The following is a 21,251-nucleotide window of genomic DNA, read 5'->3' as shown; positions in this document are numbered from 1 at the left end:
AGCATAAGCATTTTGAAAACTCTCGAATTTGAATATTTTCTGAACAATTTTTTATTATTGAAAAGAATACACATACATAAACAAATGAAGTTGACATATTAAGCCAGAAAAATAAAAAAATTAAAATCACATGGTAGTATTTGAAATGAGGTTACGTTAATTTCATTGTACCATGGATTTACAGTTACATGGCTATTTATTTTTGAATACAACGCTTTTTTAAATTCTCTCCATTAAAGTATGCGACAAAAACATTTCTTATGATGCTTTTCGGGTCCGATGACAGCTAAAAGAGCTTCATCAAATACAGCTTTGATATTTTTCTGAAAATTTTATGGGATTTAAACTTTTGAACTTTGAGAATGAAGTGATTTAGACATCTTACCTTTGTTAAGGCCGAACACTCCACATATTTCACAGCTTTTATCTTTTTTGCCAATTTATTACCCATAGCAAAGTCAATTGGGGTTTCATTATATCTACTGAATACTTTGGACGAGCTGTTGGGCTGCTCATCACGCAAATCTATTTTGGTTCCGACCAGCAAAAATGGTGTGTTTGGAGAAAGTTGCTTTAATTCTGGTACCCACTACAACACAATAAATATTATATGTACAATTGTTTCGGCAAAGTCATCTACTGGACTTTTTTGTAATAAATAAAAAGATGTTTAGCCATGGTAGAATTGTGAATCTTATGTTTACAATTCTTTCAACGTTTCATTTCACAACATCTCATTGTCAAAATGTATATTTATAAATACCATGGTAGAAGAATATAGGTAGACGCATCGACACAGCTGCTGGGACAATGAACTGCCAAATTGAAAATGTTGAATGAAAAATTATTTAAATTTGAAAAAATTATTGAAAAACGTGAAATATAAAAGTGTCCGAATGACGCCGTATAAGAAAACCTAAAAATCCACTTATATTTGAAAAACATTAAAAAACTTTGACAAAAAGAGATGTTGCCAAAAGAATGATTTTTGAAAAAAATATAAACATGTGATTGCATGACTTTACCTTTTTAATTCTACCATGATAAAAGGGTTATTATCTGAAAAATAATTAAAATATAATTAATTCTTAATGAATAAATTTGACATATTATTAGTATCTTAACTTTCAACATTGCTTTCTTTACACACTCTCCTTTAATGGAGTTTTGGGTTATCGAACCACATTTTGTAATATTTTTTTTTTTACAAAATATCGGATTATCGTACACACCTTAAAGTATGATCAAAATTTACGAAATCCACTCCTAATTCAAATAATGTCCTCTTGATTTATGAATACGCATTCGCTATGAAATTGACATTTTAAATCGAGTGGATTACGTGACAAAATAAATCCAGTGGATTTCAACGGACAATTCCATTGCGTATACGATAAATCTTTTGGATTTGCGAGTCGATTTCATTTAACGTATAGGCATTAAGTTGACAATTCACTAGATTTATGCCATTTTACGTCAGAACTTTTTGTAGGGTTAACTTATTTCAGGAGGATTTATTTGACAATTTTAATCTAAATCCATGGTAGAAGAATACAGGTAGATGCATCAACGCTTGGGAACATTGATATGTCAAAAAAATTTTAAATGTTTCTTCAAAAATTAATAGATTTTTATATGTTTTCTTATACTACGTCATTCGGAGGTTATTATAATAAGCGTTTTATTTAAAAAAATTTTTACAAATTTCAATAATTTTTCATTCAACATTTTCAATTCCAAATTTGGCTTGACAGTTCATTGTCCCAGCAGCTGAGTCGATGCGCCTACCTATATTCTTCTACCATGTCTAAATCCATTGGGATAACCCATTTATATGTAAACGTACTGTTAGTAAGCTTAAACGTCGTACTTGTATTGGATTTAACCTTTACAGTACGTTTATATGTATGAGGGTTAACCCACTGGATTTGGATTTAAATTGTCATATCCATTACTTTTACTTCAAATAAATCCTCTCAAAGAAGGTTAAGGGTGCAAACACATAAAGAGCTTGAAGTCATGGCTAGGCATATTTTGTGACGCTTCATAAAGGGATTACAGAGCCGCACTAAAATCCTGCCGTCGTTTTCCATTATAATTTGACAATAATATGCCTAGCCATGACTTCAAGCTTGTTATGTTTGTTATGTACTTGCACCTTAACCCTACAAAAAGTTCTAACGTAAACATGGCATTAAATTCTGAGGTGACATACTTTATAACGTGGTGGTAAATTTTACCCCTCTAAATATTACAGAAAAAAACTTTGTTAAAAATTTTATTTGATAATAATTTGTTTTTTAAAAGTAAGCTTGTATATTTTAAATTGAAATAAGTAAAAAAACATTTTTTTATGTAAACAACATTTTTATTCATTGTAATAGAATAGAGAATTTCAAGAAAATGTGAAGGGAGGGTAAAATTTACCACCACCACAGAAGTTAAAGGTTAAATCAATTTCTTACCTTTTCTTTGACATTTGCATATGACGTACGATTAACGACCGAAAAACACACCAGAAATACATCGGTATCCTTGTAGGACAAGGGTCGTAAACATTCATAATCTTCTTGGCCAGCTGTATCGAATACTCCCAGTGTGTATGATTTGCCGTCAATAACAATAGTAACAGCATAATTATCAAATATTGTCGGCTCATATTCCGCATGAAAAACATTTGTCGTATACGATATGAGAAGACATGTTTTTCCCACAGCACCATCGCCAATAACAACACACTTTATGAAATCCATTGTGTGACTCCTTCTGCATTGACTGAATGTGAGTGAACGATCTGATCGCTTCTGCTACTACGTTGAGTTTAAAAAAAAACTGTGCTATAGAAATGCAAAACCACAATACATATTTATATATAAATATGATAATATATTTAGGTGATCTTTTTATAAATTTTGACATATTGAGGCTGAAACACCATAGAAACCATGGTAGAAGAATAAAGGTAGGTGCATCAACGCATGGGAACATTGATAGAAGAATAGAGGTAGTCGTATCGACACAGCTGCTGGAACAATGAACTCTCAAACCAGTTTTGGAAGTGAAAATGTTGAATGGAAAATGATTCACATTTGTAAAAAATGTATATCGTAACTATATCCGATTGCATCATGGTAAAATTAAGCAGGTAAAGGTGCAAGTACATAAAAAGCTTGAAGTCATGGCTAGGCATATTAATGTCAAATTATAATGGAAAACGACGGCTGGATTCTAGTGCGGCTCTGTAATTCCTTTATGAAATGTCACAAAATATGCCTAGCCATGACTTCAAGCTTCTTATGTGCTTACACCCTAAAGTCATTTCAAATAAGCATTTACCTTGTCACATTTCACTACATAAAAAGAGGTTCCCATCTCTGATTTGTGTGCGTATAAAAGATTTATAAATACAAATTTTGACAATGAGATTCTGTCAAATGAATAATTTTTGAAAAAATTGTAAGCATATGATTGCTGGACTTTACCTCCCTGATTCTGCCATGGATTGCATATTTTCGACGTTTATGGACAACAAATTGTAAAATTTTTGGGTTAAAACTGTATTGTCCTACTATTTAAGATTCAATCTTGTGGAGTAACTACACAATTCCATTAGTGTTTCACGGTGTTTCCCTAATATAAGGATTTTGATCAAAAAGGTTAAATAAACAAAACGAACTGTTACATATTCAAAAGTCCATGGTAGAAAAAATACAGGTAGATGCATCAACGCTTGGGATCATTGATATGTCAAAAACTTTGAAAAGTTTTTTTTTCAAAAATAAGTAGATTTTTATATGTTTTCTTATACGACTCCAATCGGAGATTGTTATGATATTCGTTTTTCAACAATTTTTACAAATTTGAATAACTTTTCATTCAAAATTTTCAATTTCAAATTTAGTTTGACAGTTCATTGTCCCAGCAGCTGTGTCGATGCGTCTACCTGCATTCTTCTACCATGCAAAAGTCTATTTGTCACTATAAGACTCTAGCACAGAGTTGCATTTTTAATTTTTTTTATGTTAAGTAACCTTTTTTATTGATGCACGTACATGTATTCTTCTACAATGAAAAGTAGCACACACTAACACCTTTTTTACAAGTTTAACGAAGGGAAGTCCGTTATTTAATATAAAATCAAACGTATTGAAACTCAAACGATACGTTTTATTACATCAGCTTAACAGAGTAAACAATGTTTTTTGGTGAGAATACATAAAACGCTTTTCTGATTGCTTTAAGTCATCGGCTGGCTTCTTCGTAGAGGAAGAAAGGAGTTTTAAGTTGACTTAGTTGGTTTTGGCCCTAGGCGCCTCTGTTCTTTTACGAAGAAGTCAGCCAATTACTTAAGCCAGTCAGAAAAGCCTTTTATGTATTCTCACCTTTTCTTGACAAAGACTTCGATTAGATAAAGTTTTTTTAAAGGTAAATATAAATGCAGCTAAGCAGGGCTTCGTAGGTTAACCCTTTTTTAAATGAGATGTTAACGGAATTATTAAAAATAAACTGAAAACATTTAATTACACAACGCTTGACAATACAATAGAGGTAGACTCATTTGCTAAATCGAAAATGGCAAGCCTTTTTCTGAAGTACTCGACATTGTCATTTTTCAAATAACATTTATTTTCGTATCTGAAATATTTACGTATGACGAGTGGCATATTTTACAAAAATAAAAATTTATCTATTATTTTCACCGTTCATATTAAGGGCGCATTCTCGGCGCTGTTAGTTCTTGTAATGGTAGAAGAATATAGGTAGAGGCATCAATACAGCTGCTAGGACAAGATCTGTCAAACCAATTTTGGAATTGAAAATGTTGATTGAAAAATTATTTTTATATGTTTTCTTATACGGCATCAATCAGAGTTTGTTATAATATGCATTTTTCAACTATTTTTACAAATTTGAATAAATTTTCATTTAAAATTTTCTATTTCAAAATTGCTTTGACTGTTCATCGTCCCAACAGCTGTATTCTTCTACAATGGGTGCAAGTACATAAAAAGCTTGAAGTCATGGAATATTAATGTCTATTATAATGGAAAACGACGTCAGGAATTTAATGCGGCTCTGTAATCTCATTATGAAATTAAAATATGCCTAGCCATGACTTCAAGCTGCTTATGTACTTACACCTTTACTTGTCTTCGCATTTTCCTACATTACCTTCCCTATCTCTGTGTTTTATAAATCATTTGCTTTCCCAGAATTTTTTATTTAGAATTTAAGAATTTTATTGTTTCGCTCTTTTATACTTGTTGTTTTTTATTATTATTTATTATAATATCTGAAATCAATAGTTACAATGTCTAGAAACTAAAAATATAATGTAAAAATTGATAATCGTATATATAAAAATATGTTTTTTTGCTTTTGTTTTTTACTTTTCGTTTAATATATTATTAATGATTAATATTGTATATATTAATATAATTTTGTTTTTATTTTCTTTTAAATAAAAAAAAATGCATTAGTTCAAGTAAGACGAACTAGAATCATTTTTGTCTCTTTATGTTTTTTTTTTTGTGTTGTGGTTTTTTGAAAAAATGATTAAATTAAAAAGAAAAGGAAACAGTTTTCTTTTTTTGTGGGGGGTTATCGAGAAGCTAAACACTGTAAATCTTTCCACACAAAACGCGTCATTGGAGCAAATAATAAGGAGAGAGAGAGAGTGAGAAAAAGAAAACGGAACATAAATATGGGATAAATATTTTAATGGGAGTAGGGGATCTTGTTTAATAGATGTAGAGGGGAAGAAAGAGAAAAATGTCCAAATCTGTCAATTTAACCACAGATCTCATCTTGTATATGTGTATGTATGTTTGCAGCAAGACAGCAGCTGGGTTGTATGTGTCTCAATCCAAATATGCTCTTTTGCTTGCCTGTTCTTGCTGGTTAAGAGTTGTTGACTGTTTTGTTTTGACAAATGACAATGACAAATAACATGGTTTTTGCTTTTGTTTCTTTTTTTCAGTTAAATGTTGCGTTTCTGTTTTATTTTATTCAATAAATCATCAAAATTCAATTATATTTTATTTGCATTTGTGTTTTTTTAGATAAATTATTGTTGTTACTGCCATCAGTAGAGTGTGGTGTGTGTAGTGTCTGTTGTTGTTTACGACGAACTTCAATAATTTTTTTTTGCGTTTCTAAAAATAGTTTTAACATTACGTATAATGTTGTTATGGTTGGTGTTTTTTTTTCTTTTCTTTTTGTTTCTATATAAACTTTTTCTTATAGAATTTAGGACTATCAAATATTGATCAATGCAAAATTGTTATATTTAATTTATTGCTGGTTCCTTGGTTTATGTTTCTTGTTTTTTTAAATTTGCTGCAGTGACTAAGCTAGAAATCCGAGTTTCGTTTTTTTTGTTGTTGTTAGTTTTCATTGTTTGTTTAATTTAGTACTTCATGAACTTATGACGCTGTTCAAATAGAAATTTTGTTTTTCTTGTTTTTTTTTTTCTTTTCAATATAAATCCAATTGATTAATGTTGTTGCAGTGTTGTGTTGTTGTTGTTTAGAAATTATTGATTGCGTGTGTGTATGTAAACTTGCTTCTGCATTTTGTTTGTTTCTTTCGTTTGTTGAAATAAATTATAATACACATAAAAATTATAAGAATCTGCACTTCTTTTTCTTGGCGGGTTCTGGTGGTTCCAATGCAGCTAAAATTGCCTCATCGAAAACATTTTTAAGACCTTTCTGCAAAGTTCAACGAAAACGAAAAAAAGTGTTATTACATTTGCCCCACTACTTGGCATTTGGAACTTACCTGTGTCAAGGCAGAGCATTCCACATATTTGACTGCCTTCAATTCCTTGGCCAATTTTTCACCCATTTCAATGCCAATAGGTTTTTGTTTATTCTTGGCTAATTTTTCCAATGTTGTGGTCTCATCACGCAAATCTATTTGCGTTCCCACCAACAAGAAGGGTGTCTTTTGGGCGTGATGCTGTATTTCCGGTACCCACTAGAAAATCGTAAGAGAAAAAAGGGAAACTCGTATTAGAAAAGGGAAAAGAGTCTTGAAGATAGAAGAACCATTAAAACGAGAGAGGGAAAAGAAGGGTGTATAAAAATTCTTCGAACGGAAACATAGCTTACAGCTTTAAAAATTAAAAGTAAAACAGCTTTAAGTTCGGCCACCATTTGGAACGAATTTGGCAATTATCAAAAACAATAAAATCCGTTAAAAATTCTGTTAAAATCTTAAACATACCGAATGTTGCTATTATATTAGTGTCTGTACGATGACATGGACCTGCTTAGGTAACATTTGTCGTAAGCCATTACAATATTCAAATGCGAAACTTAAAAAAATTGTAATGCCGTTGATAAAATCATCAAAATACCGAATATCGGGAAGAAGACGTGGACCTGCACAGACAATTTTCTGTCATAGGCTGTAGTATTCATTACGAATTTCAAATAAGAAATTTGAAACAATTCCGGTGAATAATGTCGCTAAACTTATCAAAATACCGAATATCGGAAGGTACCTGTTATATGGGGGCTATACGAAGATGTGGACCTGCACAGACAATTTTCTGTCTTAGGCTGAAGCATCCGTTACAAACTTCAAATACCAAATTTGAAAAAATCCGGTGAATAATGACGCCAAAATCATCAAAATACCGAATATCGGGAGGTACCGTTATATGGGAGCTATACGAAAACGTGGACCTGCACAGACAATTTTCTGTCTTAGGCTGTAGTATCCATTACGAACTTCAAATACCAAATTTGAAACAATTCCGGTAAAAAATCCCGCTAAACTCATCAAAATAACGAATATCGGGAGGTACCGTTATATGGGGGCTCTACGAAGACATGGACATGGACAGACAATTTTCTGTCCTAGGCTGTAGTATCCATTACGAACTTCAAATACAAAATTTGAAACAATTCCGGTGAATAAATTCGCTAAAATCATAAAAATACTAAAAGTCCTGCAGACATAACATACATTTAAGTAAAATTGTATCAATTCGTTCGGAGGCTAGAGTGATTTCCGCAGACGGTTAGGCGGACATCGCTAAATCAACATACAATTTTATGCTGATCAAGAATATATTTACGTTGTGGGGTCTAAAATGTGTATTTCGAGGTGTTACAAACGGAATGACAAACTTAATATACCCTCAATACTATGGTGGAGGGTAGAAAAGTATTTGATTTAATTAATAACAATATATCAAAGTGTTGTCCTTTACAACATTTTTCATGAATTTAGGGATATTTACATGGACATATGTTTCTAGCAGACATCGCGAAGAACATCTAAAACGGTCTTCACTCTCACAACAAGATTTAGAAGAAGAATGCCCTTTCAAATACGTTTAAGATATAAGATCCGTCCAAAACATGAAAGATAATTTACAATGTTTACAATAGGCCAAAAGACACCCTAAGAGATTTGTTAGAAATACAGGGGGAGATGAAAAAAACGCAACCAACTTCAGACTGCTGTCATTTCTAATCCACTCGTCCGACAGCTTTTAAAATTATTCCAGTGACAGCTCATTATATTGTTCACAAGCGTACAAAAGCAATTTGGTGAGAACTTTCCAGAAAAAAAGTTATTCGTGATGCAATCGAAGCGTGATAGTGTAATTTCTTTATATTTGGATGGAAAACCACAAGTGGCTATCGTTAGAGCACTTCAGCACTTAAATGTGAATAAATATTTTGTGTCTCGTACCATCGCTCGTTACTGTGATACTGGTAGCGTGACCCTACGTCAAAGAAGTGGACGGAAGAAAGCAGCAACATCAGCAAAAATGGTTCGAAAAGTAAAGAAGCGACTTGATCGAAACCCGCGTCGCAGTTGCCGAAAATTGGCTCGTGAGCTGAACATACCACAATATTCCATTCGGCAAATATTAAAAAATGAGCTCGGAGTAAAGCCATTGAAATTCCAAAAAGTGCAGGAACTTACACCGCAACAGAAAGGAAATAGACTCAAAGAAGAGCTAAAGAGTTGCTTTGCTTGGCCGAAAGTGATGAACTGCCGAATTTGGTTTTATCCGATGAGAAAACATTCGTTGTCCAGTAGTTTGTAAACAAACAAAATGAGTGTGTTTACTTGCCCTGGAGGTCGGGTCAGCTGAAAATGTTCACCTTCGGTTGGCCACCAAAACTCAAGCACCGGCCATGGTGATGGTGTGGGCCGCCATAACGGCCGATGGTCGCTTTTCGCTCGCATTAATCTCGCCAGAGGCATCAGAATGTCGAATATCGAATATTATAACGAAAATATTCTGGAGGGTGTATTAAAGCCTTGAGGCACGCAAACATTTTGACCGCAGACCTTGGACATTCCAACAGGGCTCCGCACCATCACACTCAGCACGCACCACTCAAGAATGGTTACAAAATGAGGTTTCTCGCTTCATTTCCAGCGCACAATGGCCACCAAAATCTCCGGATACCAATCCGTTGGAATATTGTGTCTGGAGTATTTTGTAAAAGCAAGGTTGGCACTAAAAAAAACCAAAGTGTCGATCACCTTAAGCAAGCGTTTCACCGGGAATGGCCAAAATACCCCAGAGCAACATTCGGGCAGAGTGTGACGATTTCATTGGCCGTTTGAAGGCTATAATTCGTGCCAAAGGTGACCAACTCGAACAAATCTATACTTATTCTAAAAATTTGATGCTATTTCCGACATTTTTGCTTTCATTCAATAAAATTTAAAAAATATGTATGAATTATGGCCTTTGACTTCGTTGCAGTTTTTTTTTATCTCAGCCTGTAGATCAGAAGACACCCTAAGAAATCTGTTACAAATAGAAGCAGTAACACAGGCCCACTTCGAATTGTTTACTATTTTTTTTACAATTTTAAATGTAAAAAAATCGAAAAGCATTTCTGTATCCGTAGCTGAAAAAAAAAATTATATTACGGCTCTTCAATAATCTGCATATATTTAGTAGATATTTTATCCATATCATGCCATCATCTAACCAAAGAAACCCCCTTTCATCTACAGAGTTTTACAAGTACACCTTTATTTTATTTCAAGAAAAAATAAGGAAGCCGGAAAATAACAACTTCGAAGTCTTCTGCAGCGATGGATCAGAAATGTCCGAATCGTCTGGATCGGCCGTTGTTCACAAAAATTCTGGTACGGTTTTCTATTTTTACAACAACAAGAATATGTCATCTATGTCGGCGGAGCTAATAGACATCATCAAAGTATTGGAATTTTAAATATTTAAAGAAAATAGCTGTGCCAACGAATAGCCTTAGTGGCATTTTGGCGGTTAAAAATGGTGGCAAGGGAAATTCAATAGTGAAAGAGCTAATTGAGTTGGCGAAACAAATAATTGTTGAAATTGAAATATATTACATTCCCAGCTATTCAAATATTTTGCATTAATGAAGCAACATATCAAGCTGCCAAACAAGCAAGGCAATTGGGCTTAGAAATCAATACTCCTTTAACGATTGGTGAGGCGACAATGCAGATAACAAAACAAAATTTGGGCAGAGTGGAATGAAGAATATCAGAATTTATCCCAGAATAGAGGTGCGACATTTGGACGCATCTTTCCGGCAGTTAACAAACACAGATGGTTTGGAAAAATTTTCCATCAAACCCATTAAATGCAAAGAAATAAAGACAATATTAACGGGCCACTGTTGTTGCAACACTACTCAATTTTGTTTTGGTGTGGAACCTACAGCCATGTACGATCTTTGTAATGTTGAGGAAACCGCAGATCATATTATATTTGAATGTCGAAAACATGATTCCAGTAGGAGCTCATTAGAGCAAGATCTACGGAAGATTTCATAGCCTATTATGGCCTTGATTAAATGCAGATAATCACCAAATTTTTGGATAAAATTCAAGTTAATATTTAGACAGTTGGCCTTTTTCCATGTCCTGGCGGTGTTATTAAACACGAGCCAACGTCTCCTCGTGGGATAGATGGCTCACACTAGCAGTCATCAAACCACAAAAAACCAGTAAAGAAAGTCTTAAAGTCGGGCGGGGCTGACTTTATGATACCCTACACCACTTTGCTAATTTAGTAGAGCTCCACATTACAATTAAAAGTTTTTATGGAAGAATTCAATCATACACGCTATGATTATAATTAAAATTTAAAATTCAAAAGACTTAAAATATGCCGAATCATTTGTATCTTTTAAATTCGGACTTGCATTGCCCATTTTATATATATATGGGAGCTTTATCCAAATCAGAACCGATTTTGATCAAATTTGTCAAAGATATTTCTGAGCTGTATTTGAAATATTTCCCTGAATATCGTTGTTACGGAGTGCATGTTACGGCTGTGGGTAACAAATATAACAAATCGGATGAACAGTATATATGGGAGCTATAGCTATGTCTGAACCGATCTTAACCAAATTTGACATACTAGCTTCTAGACTCAATTCGTCGGTCGTAAGTGCCAAATTCCATCCCATTTGAACAAATATTATACGTTTATGCACAATAAAAGGTAAATCGGACGAAGTTATATATGGAAGCTATATCGAAATCTGAACCGATTTCGATAAAATTTAGCAAATGTATTCCTGAGCTGTATTTGATATATTTCCCCAAATATTGTTGTTACAGAGTGCATATTACGGCTGCGGAGGACAAAAATAACAAATCGGATGCTATAGCTATATCTGAACCGATTTCGATCAAATTTGGCATTTCAGGCCTAATTTGGTTGTATGTGCAAAATTCCATACTATTCGCGCTGATATTACACGTTTGGTGCACAATAAAATGTAAATCGGACGAAGATATATATGGGAGCTATATCTAAATTTTTACCGATTATCTCCAATTTCAATAGGGTTCGTCCTTGGGCCAAACAAATGATTTGTGCAAAATTTCATCTGGATCGGGTAATAAATGCGAACTGGTCACAAAAATACATGGACAGACGGACATGCATAAATCGACTCAGAATGTGATTCTATGCAGATCGTCAAAAGGAACTATGGGTCTATCACGTTTCCTTTTGCCTGTTACAAACAAATGCACAAAGACATAATACCCTGATCACCTTGTGGCGTAGGGTATAAAAAGTACACCAATATTTATACTCGTTGCTCCAAGCTCCAAGGGCCTTCTAAATGTCATATTTTTAAGTTTTAAATGCAAGTTCTTTGTTTTGAAGGCTTCTTGAAAAGCACCAAAAAAAAAAAAACAATTAACATTTTATTTCGTTTTATACATACCTTTTCTTTGACATTTTCAAACGAACTAGGACTAACGACTGAGAAACACACCAAAAACACGTCTGTCTGTGGATATGACAATGGACGCAAACGATCGTAATCTTCTTGACCGGCGGTATCGAAGAGACCCAATGTGTATGGTTCGCCACCGATCATAACGGTGACTGCATAATTGTCGAATACTGTGGGTACATATTCCGAAGGAAATTTATTGGTGGTATACGAAATCAGCAGGCATGTTTTACCCACAGCACCATCGCCAACAACAACACACTTTATGGTCTGCATTGTTCTGCGTTAGCTGCAAAAGATAAGAGAATAGAAAAGGATTGTAATTTTTTTGTGGTAGAGTCATTTGATTTCTATTTAAAAGATATAAAATTTTATGTATTCCAAATGTCGTATATTCTTCATATGAAACGAAATATGCAACACATTCAAAAATCCACCCTTGGCCGTTCAATTCTATGTTAAATTTACAAGGTGTGTCACTTTGAAATATGTAAATTTCATTCGAAATGCACTGTAACGTCGGGTGTGGTGATTTTTAAGTAAAAATGCAATTATCTTATCCAAAAAAAAAAACAAAGGCGTGCCTTAAAAATTGTTCGAATAAGTGAGGGGTTGGAATTGAAATGCATGATTTCACCTTTATATCTTTGAGATTCTAGGTCAAGGGTTTTCTTGTCCTCTTATGCTAATAAACGAATTAGATCCTTTATCACTTAAATGTATGTCCAGGGGGTCAATTCTGGTTCTATGAAAACGTAAAATGAAAAGTTTTTTCACCGTTTCATACAAATACTGATTCGAGTTCTATGAAAACATAAAAACATATGTTTTAATGTTTTCATATGAAAGGAACGATAGAAAGTGAAACTAGTGTTTTCACATTTTCACAAAGTAAGCTATTCCGATTCTATGCAATCATGAAAATTGAATCAAAAAAGTTTTCAGTTGAAAAATATTTTTTCATACAAATTTTCTTTATGAAAATGGAAAAATCGGTCCGTGGTAAAAGAGCCTCAGAAGAACAAAAGGAATTTTTAATAAATTTCCTTGAGGAAAACGTCGATTTGGCGAATGACAAGTAAGACAATTTAAAATTTTACAAAAAAATCATGTTTCTTTACAAAATAAAAATATACGTATATTGAAGATTTTGTACTGTTGATGGTGCAAAATATAGAGAAGAAAAATGGAAGGAATTGGCGGAATGCTTGAATGCTATTGGAGGGACTATGAAGGATGGTGCCAAGTGGAGAAAATATTGGAGTGATTTGAGGTATGACTTATTTTAATTGTAGAATATTAAAAATAGTAGTAAGATTTTTTGGAAGAATATTATAAGTATTATTATTTGTAGAGGAGCAAAATTGGGAGAATGGATCTAACGATCCGGAGAATGGAAATGGAATCGCTCGATATGCTTTTACGTATTTTAATACCAACCAATGTTTGTCATTGTACATGCGTTTATCTATGCAATTTTTTCCATTCGTATAGGCAACATACACGCTCCAAATACCTTTTGATGAAAAGAGACGAACAAAAAAGTGGAATTAATGGACCAAAAAAAATCAAGCAACTATCTGAAGTAGAACAGAGGATTATAAATATTACCAAAATAGAAGCGGTTGATGGGGATAAAACTCAGGAGATGGGGTTCCTATGTAGTCCCGGAGTACATGTGGAAAATAACTCATCAGATATTTGCTATCAGGAAGATATGGTGGAGATACTTGATGACCAAATTGTAGAGTTGGATGAAGATCTTGAAACTGGAGAAAATTCCACATTTACAATTAAATTGGGAGGAAAAAGACCAAGGAAAGAAAAACGGAAGGTTGCTTTATATCCTGATGAATCACAATTTGAAATATTGTTTAAAATAGAAGAAGAGAAAGTGGAAGCTATGAGAAAGTCTAATACTCTAAAGGAAAGGGAGATTGAAGCTATAAAGGAGCAAACAGAAGCGATTAAGGCTGATACACAAGCAAAAGTGGATTTTTTAAAAAAAATACAGGAAGTCATTCAAGTTCTACCTTGTAATAATAATGGCTACTGACATAATAATAAATAAATTCTAGCCATTACTAAAAATGATGTCGATTATTCTTAAACTGTTTTGGAAATGAGCTTGACACAAATCAGCAAGGTGTGGATAAAAGTTGTCTGTCCGTGGAAATCACCCTAGCGTCCAAACGAATTGAAGTAGATTGATACAATTTTATTCAAATGTGTGTTTGGTCTGCAGGACTTTTGATATTGAATATTTGTTATGTAGGCCCACGTATAGGTAAAGCCCACACTTCGTTATAGGTAGAGACAGAATTTTAGATCCAAGTCTTCGTATAGTATTTTTAAGATTTTAAAAAATTTTGTAACGGATTTTGCCTTTTTATTTAGTTTTTTGTTTTTTTTTTTTGAGAATTTTTAAATTCTTTCCAAATGGTGAACGGTATTCAACTGCTTTTTCTCTTGTTTTTTTAATGATTGTATTGATTTTTCAATCTATTCTTATCTATTGAGCAAATACGTTTTCAACTATCTCGGAACGTTGCCTTTTTGCAATACTTGATATATTTCGGCATGAAATATCCGCAGTCGCATTTGTTTGTTCCCCATTGTCATTCATTTCCTCTGATATTATTTCCGGATGCGGTATCTTTTTCCGAACTAAAAAATTATGCAGGACCAAACAGGCGTTTATTATCAGACCTGCTTTTGGTGGACTATAGTAAAGTGTCCTTTCTTTTGATAAGCATCGAAATCTTGATTTTAGTATACCAATACATCTTTCTACTAAAGCTCGTGTCGATTTGTGCGCGATGTTATAGCGCTCTTCGGATGTATTGCACGTTGAAAGTATAGGAGTCATCAACCACGGCTATTTGGTAAATTAAACGAATACACTTTATTATCTCTACACATAATACGTTCGTATATTTTACCTGCAATGGGTAACCACTATCTCCTAAAAGCCAATAATTACGTTCTCCTCCAGTATATAAATCTTCCAGTCTTCTGCAAGCTTGGGAACTTCTCCAAACATAAGAATCATGTGCTGTACCACCAAATCGTGCGTTAGCTGCCAAAATAATATAATTTGAATCGCATATAATCATCACATTCTTTGAATGTCCTCCTTTTCGACAGTAATATATATGCTCAATTTCACGCCTTGGAGCAGATATTTTAATATGAGTGCCGTCAATTACTCCTATAATCCCTGGAAATTGATATTTCTCCATAAACTTTATTTTAAGTCCTGGGAAATCTTCTTGTTTGGGAAATATTATATAATTGTGTGAAATATTGTTCAAAGCTTTAGCAACCATAGTTACACATCTGCTTACGGATGTTTGAGATAAAGCGGATAAATTATCTTGTCCTACACTTCGTTGAAAGCTACCAGTAGCAAAAAAACGTAATGAACTTAGTACTATTAGATGGCATGGAATTGCATGGACTCTTCTTGATTTCGGCAAAAATGGCTTCAATTCTTCGATGAGTTCCAAACACAAATGCTTCGGCATCCTATACAACTCAAAAAAGCTCTCCTCTGTGGCTATTTCAAATGGATTGTGGTGATCCCGAAGACTGCGTCTAAGAATTCGAAGCGAGTTCCTAAACAATTTTATATTTATTTCATGTTAACTTTTTTAGATAATTGTACTAACCTTTGTTCTATTCTATGTCTTTGCGATATATAATATAATATAATGGAACTTGACATTTTTTATCGTATATTGTTTGATTTTACGACAATATTATTTTTTTCCTGTTAACATATGAACGTCAACTTTACAATTATTTCAATAACATAGTTACAAAAGTTTCATTGCGACACGGAATTGAAACATTGTTTTCACAAAATGAATCAGAATCGGAAAATATGTTTTTATGAAAACGAATTATGAAAAGTTGTTATGAAAACGAAATTCAAAATAATTTTTTCATTTCATATTTTCATAGAACCAGAATTGACCCCCAGGTATTGTTACACAATGCACCGGTCATTATCGCAACGGGCCAATATTTGCTTGCACATAAAGAAGTCCATTTATGGCAGACCCTTTAACATATTAATGTTGCGGATTAGCAACATAAGGACCAATTGTGATTTTCTAACTGACACCAATTTCTTCTTCTAAGACTTGGGCAATTTTCAAAACACGAAATAGTAGTTTGAAGGTTTGTTTAGCTTAAGGTCGAAATTTCATTCCAAGGAATTACCTCCTTTAGGCAAAAATGAAAAACAAATTAAAAATTATCTCCAACCTAATGACGCAATAGACAGAATTAAATACATATTTTTTTAGAAAAATAAACACAGTGGTAAAAACCGCGGAACGTAACATCCGCCTAAGCCCCCGCGAATGTAATATATAAACCAGCAGAAAGAGGGGTACATTTGGACCATTGAGGGAAGCTCTTCCCCCACGAGTCAGAGGACCGTTTGTTCGTAATAACCGATCCTTTGGCAAACTACATGAAGGAAATACACATGAAGTTCATTTACAACAAGACACCAACTTTTGAAAAATAGCCGAAGTCAGCAAATAAATCCAGGATACGAGACCGACATATAAAGCCAAGAAAGAACTGCCACACTCAGCTATTCTTTCTCTGTTTCTGCCAAAAGACTTCGAAATAAGCAATGCGTCAGTCTCATTCTCAAGAAACTGTAAGAGTAAACATTACCATCGTTCTCCACTAATAAACAAACGTTGTTTTTATAAAAACAACAATAAAGGGATAAAGCCAGACCATTTTGCAACAACAAAATACTACGATATCCCGAACAAACAAGCCACACTGTTCGAAAAATAAAAATTTTTACATAGATGTCAGGAGCAAATTGCGATGCTGTTGGCCGAAATTGGGATGTTGTTGTTTCGGGTCAATCCGGTATCGTAGAACTCATGACACCAGTGGACCATCTACATGAGGAGGCAAAAGTCGTTCCCTTACGTCAGCATAATCATATGCTTTCGTTGCAGTACCTGCTTGGGTGATACCGTGAGAGTCATCCCAACCATCATATGGTGGATACAACTCCCCCACCCAGGCGTGTCAGGAAGGACATACGCGATCTAGGGAGGGAGGTCCAACGCTATAAGAGAGAACCTCTAGATCAAGAAGCCTATCAGGCAGGTCTGACAAGCATTCATACCAATGCAGTCGCGGTTGCTATAAACAGCTATAAAATGAATGCCGCCCTCGGAATCCACCCCCATTCATTGCAGCGGAAGAACGCTAGCTGCCCAGACAAATCAGGGTAGTTTTGGCGCAATTACGTTCAGGATGATGTAGTCGTCTCAATTCGTATTGGGAAGGAATTGATGAAGATGTGCGTGGAGCCTGTCCGGCGTGTGATACATGCCCGCACAATACGCTGCACCTCTTTAATTGCACAGCCAAGCCTACCCAACTCACTCCAGAAGATCTCTGGCTACAGTCCATTAAAGTAGCAGAATTTCTAAACCTACAGCTGGAATCAGATTAGCAGAACGCAAACACTCACATGTACTACTGCTACAACAACTACAACCGCTTTGGCACTAGAAGTCTCAGACCCCTCTGGATGCGCAAAACAAGTGCAGAGCATTTTGAACACGTTATTGAATGTGGATCTTGTGCTAGTTGGTGTACAGAATTATTTTTTTCTTGACCTGCACATTCATCTGCGTTCTCATCTATGCAGTCCTTTCATTGCAGCTAGAGAATGTCGGCTGTCTAGACATGCCAGAATAATTTTTGGCCCCAATAACGTACAGAATAATGCCCTGCCAAATCTACCCCACTCCGGAAAATCTGTGGCTACAGCACATCAGAGTAGCTGCATATAAAAACAGAAACCGATTAGCAGATCTTTGAAAGCTAAATATATACATATAATTGCTACAGCAATTGTTTCAAATTTGATATTTAAAGTTCGTAATGGATACAACAGCCTAAGACAGAAAATTGTCTGTCTTCGTAGAGCCCCCATATAACAGTACCTTCCGATATTCAGTATTTTAATGATTTTAAGGAAATTTTTCACCAGAATTGTCTCAAATTTGGTATTTGAAGTTAGTAGTTGTTACTACAGCCTAAGACAGAAAATTGTCTGTGCAGATCCACGTCTTCGTATAGCCCCCATATAAGGGTACCTCCCGATATTCGGTATTTTGATTTTGTAACCGATTTTTTTTAAGTTTCGCATTTGAATATTGTACTGGCTTATGACAAATGTTATGTTATGACAAATGTTGAGGAAACATGAAGACCAAACCAAGCCATCGTTCTATTTCCATACATACCTGTATGAAAGACATTTTAGCAAAATTGTACCCGCCCAACGCAGCTAGCGTGAATATTGTGAGCTATTGCACGTGACTCAAATGAAGGCGTAAGCCATGAAAAGGAAAATATCTTCGTAGTTTTATGGCGTTGTGCGCCTTGCTTTGTTGCAACATTCATTAACATACTTCAATAGCTTGAATTGACGACATCCTTACTTCCTTCCGGGATTCTACACTTTTGCAAGCAGCAATCATCATTAGCGCACAAAGAGGAAGACAAGAGAAAAATATGTACGACGACACACTTGTGTCTATGGAATGCTACCTATCTTTTTCCCGACACTGAAGTTTCACAATATGAGCTGCTGCTCCTACACATAAAATATCCGACAATATTGCATACATAAGCACATATAATCCACACAAGAGACAACACAATCATGCACCATACATACGATTTTATTGTGTTTTTCTTTTAATGACTGGGGCGCGACGACTGCAACACAGCACAGCTTTTGTTTTTTTGTTGATTGCAACCAGCAGAATAAGAGTTATGCCCAGCCAGACAGCAATTGGAAATTCTATATCGGAAGTTGTCTATTGAACGAACGACGCAATTGATCGTCAATGGAATACACAAGTTTTGTTGCCCAATTCAGTTCTCACACACTCCACTCCACTCGTCAGACAAACAATCAATCAATGAAAAAAGAAATATTTCTTCAGCCCTTTTTTGCACTGCGGCGAGCGATCGTTGATTTTGTTAGCCTAGCCGATACTACTTCTCGTATCTTATTATGAGTCAACACGGCGCACACCAGCAACGCTGCTCGCTCTGCCCCGACGAACAACAATGTCCGGGGGAAAACTAAATGTGATAACATGATAAGAAAAAAAAAATAAAAAGAACTGCCAATCGAAGCAAAAAACAACACACAAAGAGACACCAATTGGGAAAAGAAGAAGAAACAACAACAATTCCAAAAGCATAGTTAACGATTTGAGGCAATTGTTCGTTCATCACGTCTACGTCCCTTACCAACTCCCACCCGATTAATATGGACAACATACATAAGAAACACTCACACACACACACACACCCAACAAAACTCCTACAGTCATACAATCGCGGAAAGTCAGCGCACAACCAACCAAACATGTATGTTTTTGTATGCAAGCAAGCGGGAGGAGCTGTTTTGTTAAACATTGCATTGCGATTGAAAGTCTGATTTCCAAACTTGTTTTTAGGAATTTAGCACAAGAATAATTGAAATATCTACCATACATAGAGACACAAACAAGGCAGCGAAAGAGCCACGGCTAAAACACACAAGAGAAACAACCTCATTATCGTCATTATTTTTATTGTGTGTGGGTCTCCAGCAAGTTGCTAATAGAGGATTTAAATAGGGGATAAGCTACTATTCATTGCAATTGTTTTTGCCAATGTGCTTCGCATCTAAACAACAAAGAACCAAGTACGAATTTTCATGAGGGGACAACATATTTAGGCGACATTTTCCCCACTCCGTTTTTTCTTTTTTCAAGGAAACACACAAACAATTTCAATATTCTCATCATCATGATTCTTCTTTGTTGACTGCTTCTATTCACCGACTTCATTATTAACGTCAACGTCTCCGCCACCGCCGACGTTGCTGTCATCATTTTTATATTTTTTCTGCTTCTTCTTATTCTTCATTACTCTGATGTCTCAACCAACTTTTCACTTTAGAATTTTCTCTTTTCCGCATCACGATTTTTTTTACAATTTATTCACTTCAATTTTGGCACATTCATTAGCACGTCTAGAATTTGTTAATATTTTGCCATTTTTAGCAATATTCTCGTTAATTTACTTACATTTTTAACAAGAAGTTTATGGGTTGGGCACAGATCAATTCGTCGTATCTAGAGAACCGAGCTAACAATGAATTTTGAACGGCGCAGACGATGCTTGGTGTCAAATATAACGGCGTCAACTGGTGTGTCATTTTTGCCGATAGTGTTGCATTTGAAAGCTGCTGGATGTGTGGATGGCATCTAAAATATATTTACAATGACTGCGTTTGGCGTTTTATATACTCCTATTTCCCCAATAAGGCAAAATGCTTTGTACAGATAATGGTAGATGTATCTACGCTTGGGAACATTGATATGTCAAAAATGTTTAAATGTTTCTTCAAAAATAAATATGTATGTACATGTTTTCCTATACGGAGAATAGGGATTCTGTTAAAACATATGTATATACAGCTTGTATATATGTGTATTATTTTAAATTGAAAAGAAAATAAAATTATAAAATTATTTCAAATTTAGATGCAACAAAAATGCATATTTTCCACGTTGTCAGACAACAAAATGTATTATTTTGGGATAAAACAACATTGTCCCTCAAATTTGTAGAGAAATCCCAGTATTTCATTCATATTTTGTGGGGTTTCCCCAATGTAGAAATTTTGTTGAAAAAGTGAAAGGATCAAAACCAATTGTTGCATGTTTAAAAATATACTTGACACTATAAGACTCCGGTACAGAGTTGCATTTTTCTTGTTTCTTGGAAGTTAAGCACTTGTTCTTACTGAGCCATGAGGTAAACCTACTTTAAGAGGATTTATTTCAAGCATAAGTTATGGATAGGAAAATTTTAATCCAAATTCACGCAGTGTTAAGCTCGCTCAAAAAATTTTAAACTTGAACGAAACGCTATACTTTATTTAATATATACTGC

At 34.5% G+C, this 21,251-nt stretch overlaps 4 protein-coding genes across 5 annotated transcripts; 1 reads left to right on the top strand and 3 right to left on the bottom strand.

The window, feature by feature from the left end:
* Positions 1 to 73: 73 nt before the first annotated feature.
* Positions 74 to 2,805, bottom strand: LOC101899656 (cdc42 homolog). The gene is made up of 3 exons (XM_005189170.4): positions 2,466 to 2,805; positions 386 to 589; positions 74 to 323 (listed from the first exon to the last, which is right to left on the bottom strand). The coding sequence occupies exons 1-3, from the start codon at positions 2,751 to 2,753 to the stop codon at positions 234 to 236; spliced, it is 582 nt and encodes a 193-aa protein (XP_005189227.2). The 5' UTR covers positions 2,754 to 2,805; the 3' UTR covers positions 74 to 233.
* Positions 2,806 to 5,954: 3,149 nt separating this feature from the next.
* Positions 5,955 to 20,535, bottom strand: LOC101898849 (cdc42 homolog). 2 transcript variants are annotated; one of them, XM_005189165.4, is made up of 4 exons: positions 20,381 to 20,535; positions 12,225 to 12,525; positions 6,784 to 6,981; positions 5,955 to 6,713 (listed from the first exon to the last, which is right to left on the bottom strand). In XM_005189165.4, exons 2-4 carry the CDS (start codon positions 12,510 to 12,512, stop codon positions 6,624 to 6,626), a joined length of 576 nt encoding a protein of 191 aa, XP_005189222.1. In that variant the 5' UTR covers positions 12,513 to 12,525; positions 20,381 to 20,535; the 3' UTR covers positions 5,955 to 6,623. The 2 variants fall into 2 exon arrangements, with proteins under 2 accessions (XP_005189222.1, XP_005189223.1); XM_005189166.4 differs by lacking the exon at positions 20,381 to 20,535 and adding an exon at positions 18,973 to 19,314.
* LOC131800854 (uncharacterized) lies at positions 12,946 to 14,292 on the top strand. Its single transcript, XM_059118682.1, has 3 exons — positions 12,946 to 13,314; positions 13,384 to 13,509; positions 13,731 to 14,292. Exons 1-3 carry the CDS (start codon positions 13,079 to 13,081, stop codon positions 14,290 to 14,292), a joined length of 924 nt encoding a protein of 307 aa, XP_058974665.1. The 5' UTR covers positions 12,946 to 13,078.
* On the bottom strand, positions 13,955 to 16,226 carry LOC131800853 (putative nuclease HARBI1). The gene is made up of 3 exons (XM_059118680.1): positions 15,908 to 16,226; positions 15,179 to 15,854; positions 13,955 to 15,114 (listed from the first exon to the last, which is right to left on the bottom strand). The coding sequence occupies exons 1-3, from the start codon at positions 15,961 to 15,963 to the stop codon at positions 14,749 to 14,751; spliced, it is 1,098 nt and encodes a 365-aa protein (XP_058974663.1). The 5' UTR covers positions 15,964 to 16,226; the 3' UTR covers positions 13,955 to 14,748.
* Positions 20,536 to 21,251: the final 716 nt, after the last annotated feature.

Source organism: Musca domestica, unplaced genomic scaffold, assembly GCF_030504385.1.
Source record: "Musca domestica strain aabys unplaced genomic scaffold, Musca_domestica.polishedcontigs.V.1.1 13, whole genome shotgun sequence".
Lineage (NCBI taxonomy): Eukaryota > Metazoa > Arthropoda > Insecta > Diptera > Muscidae > Musca > Musca domestica.
Note: the sequence above shows the minus strand (reverse complement) of the source record. Positions and strands in the feature narration are given on the sequence as shown.

Coding starts and splice junctions, on each gene's coding strand:
- LOC131800854 (XM_059118682.1), top strand. CDS start 13,079: ATGAAAGGAACGATAGAAAGTGAAACTAGTGTTTTCACATTTTCACAA. Junction 13,315..13,383: donor GTCGATTTGGCGAATGACAA/GTAAGACAATTT, acceptor CGTATATTGAAG/ATTTTGTACTGTTGATGGTG. Junction 13,510..13,730: donor AAATATTGGAGTGATTTGAG/GTATGACTTATT, acceptor CCATTCGTATAG/GCAACATACACGCTCCAAAT.
- LOC101899656 (XM_005189170.4), bottom strand. CDS start 2,753: ATGGATTTCATAAAGTGTGTTGTTATTGGCGATGGTGCTGTGGGAAAA. Junction 590..2,465: donor ATGCAAATGTCAAAGAAAAG/GTAAGAAATTGA, acceptor ATTGTGTTGTAG/TGGGTACCAGAATTAAAGCA. Junction 324..385: donor AGTGTTCGGCCTTAACAAAG/GTAAGATGTCTA, acceptor TAAAATTTTCAG/AAAAATATCAAAGCTGTATT.
- LOC101898849 (XM_005189165.4), bottom strand. CDS start 12,512: ATGCAGACCATAAAGTGTGTTGTTGTTGGCGATGGTGCTGTGGGTAAA. Junction 6,982..12,224: donor TTGAAAATGTCAAAGAAAAG/GTATGTATAAAA, acceptor ACGATTTTCTAG/TGGGTACCGGAAATACAGCA. Junction 6,714..6,783: donor AATGCTCTGCCTTGACACAG/GTAAGTTCCAAA, acceptor TGAACTTTGCAG/AAAGGTCTTAAAAATGTTTT.
- LOC131800853 (XM_059118680.1), bottom strand. CDS start 15,963: ATGTCAAGTTCCATTATATTATATTATATATCGCAAAGACATAGAATA. Junction 15,855..15,907: donor AGACATAGAATAGAACAAAG/GTTAGTACAATT, acceptor AAAATTGTTTAG/GAACTCGCTTCGAATTCTTA. Junction 15,115..15,178: donor ATAGTGGTTACCCATTGCAG/GTAAAATATACG, acceptor TTTACCAAATAG/CCGTGGTTGATGACTCCTAT.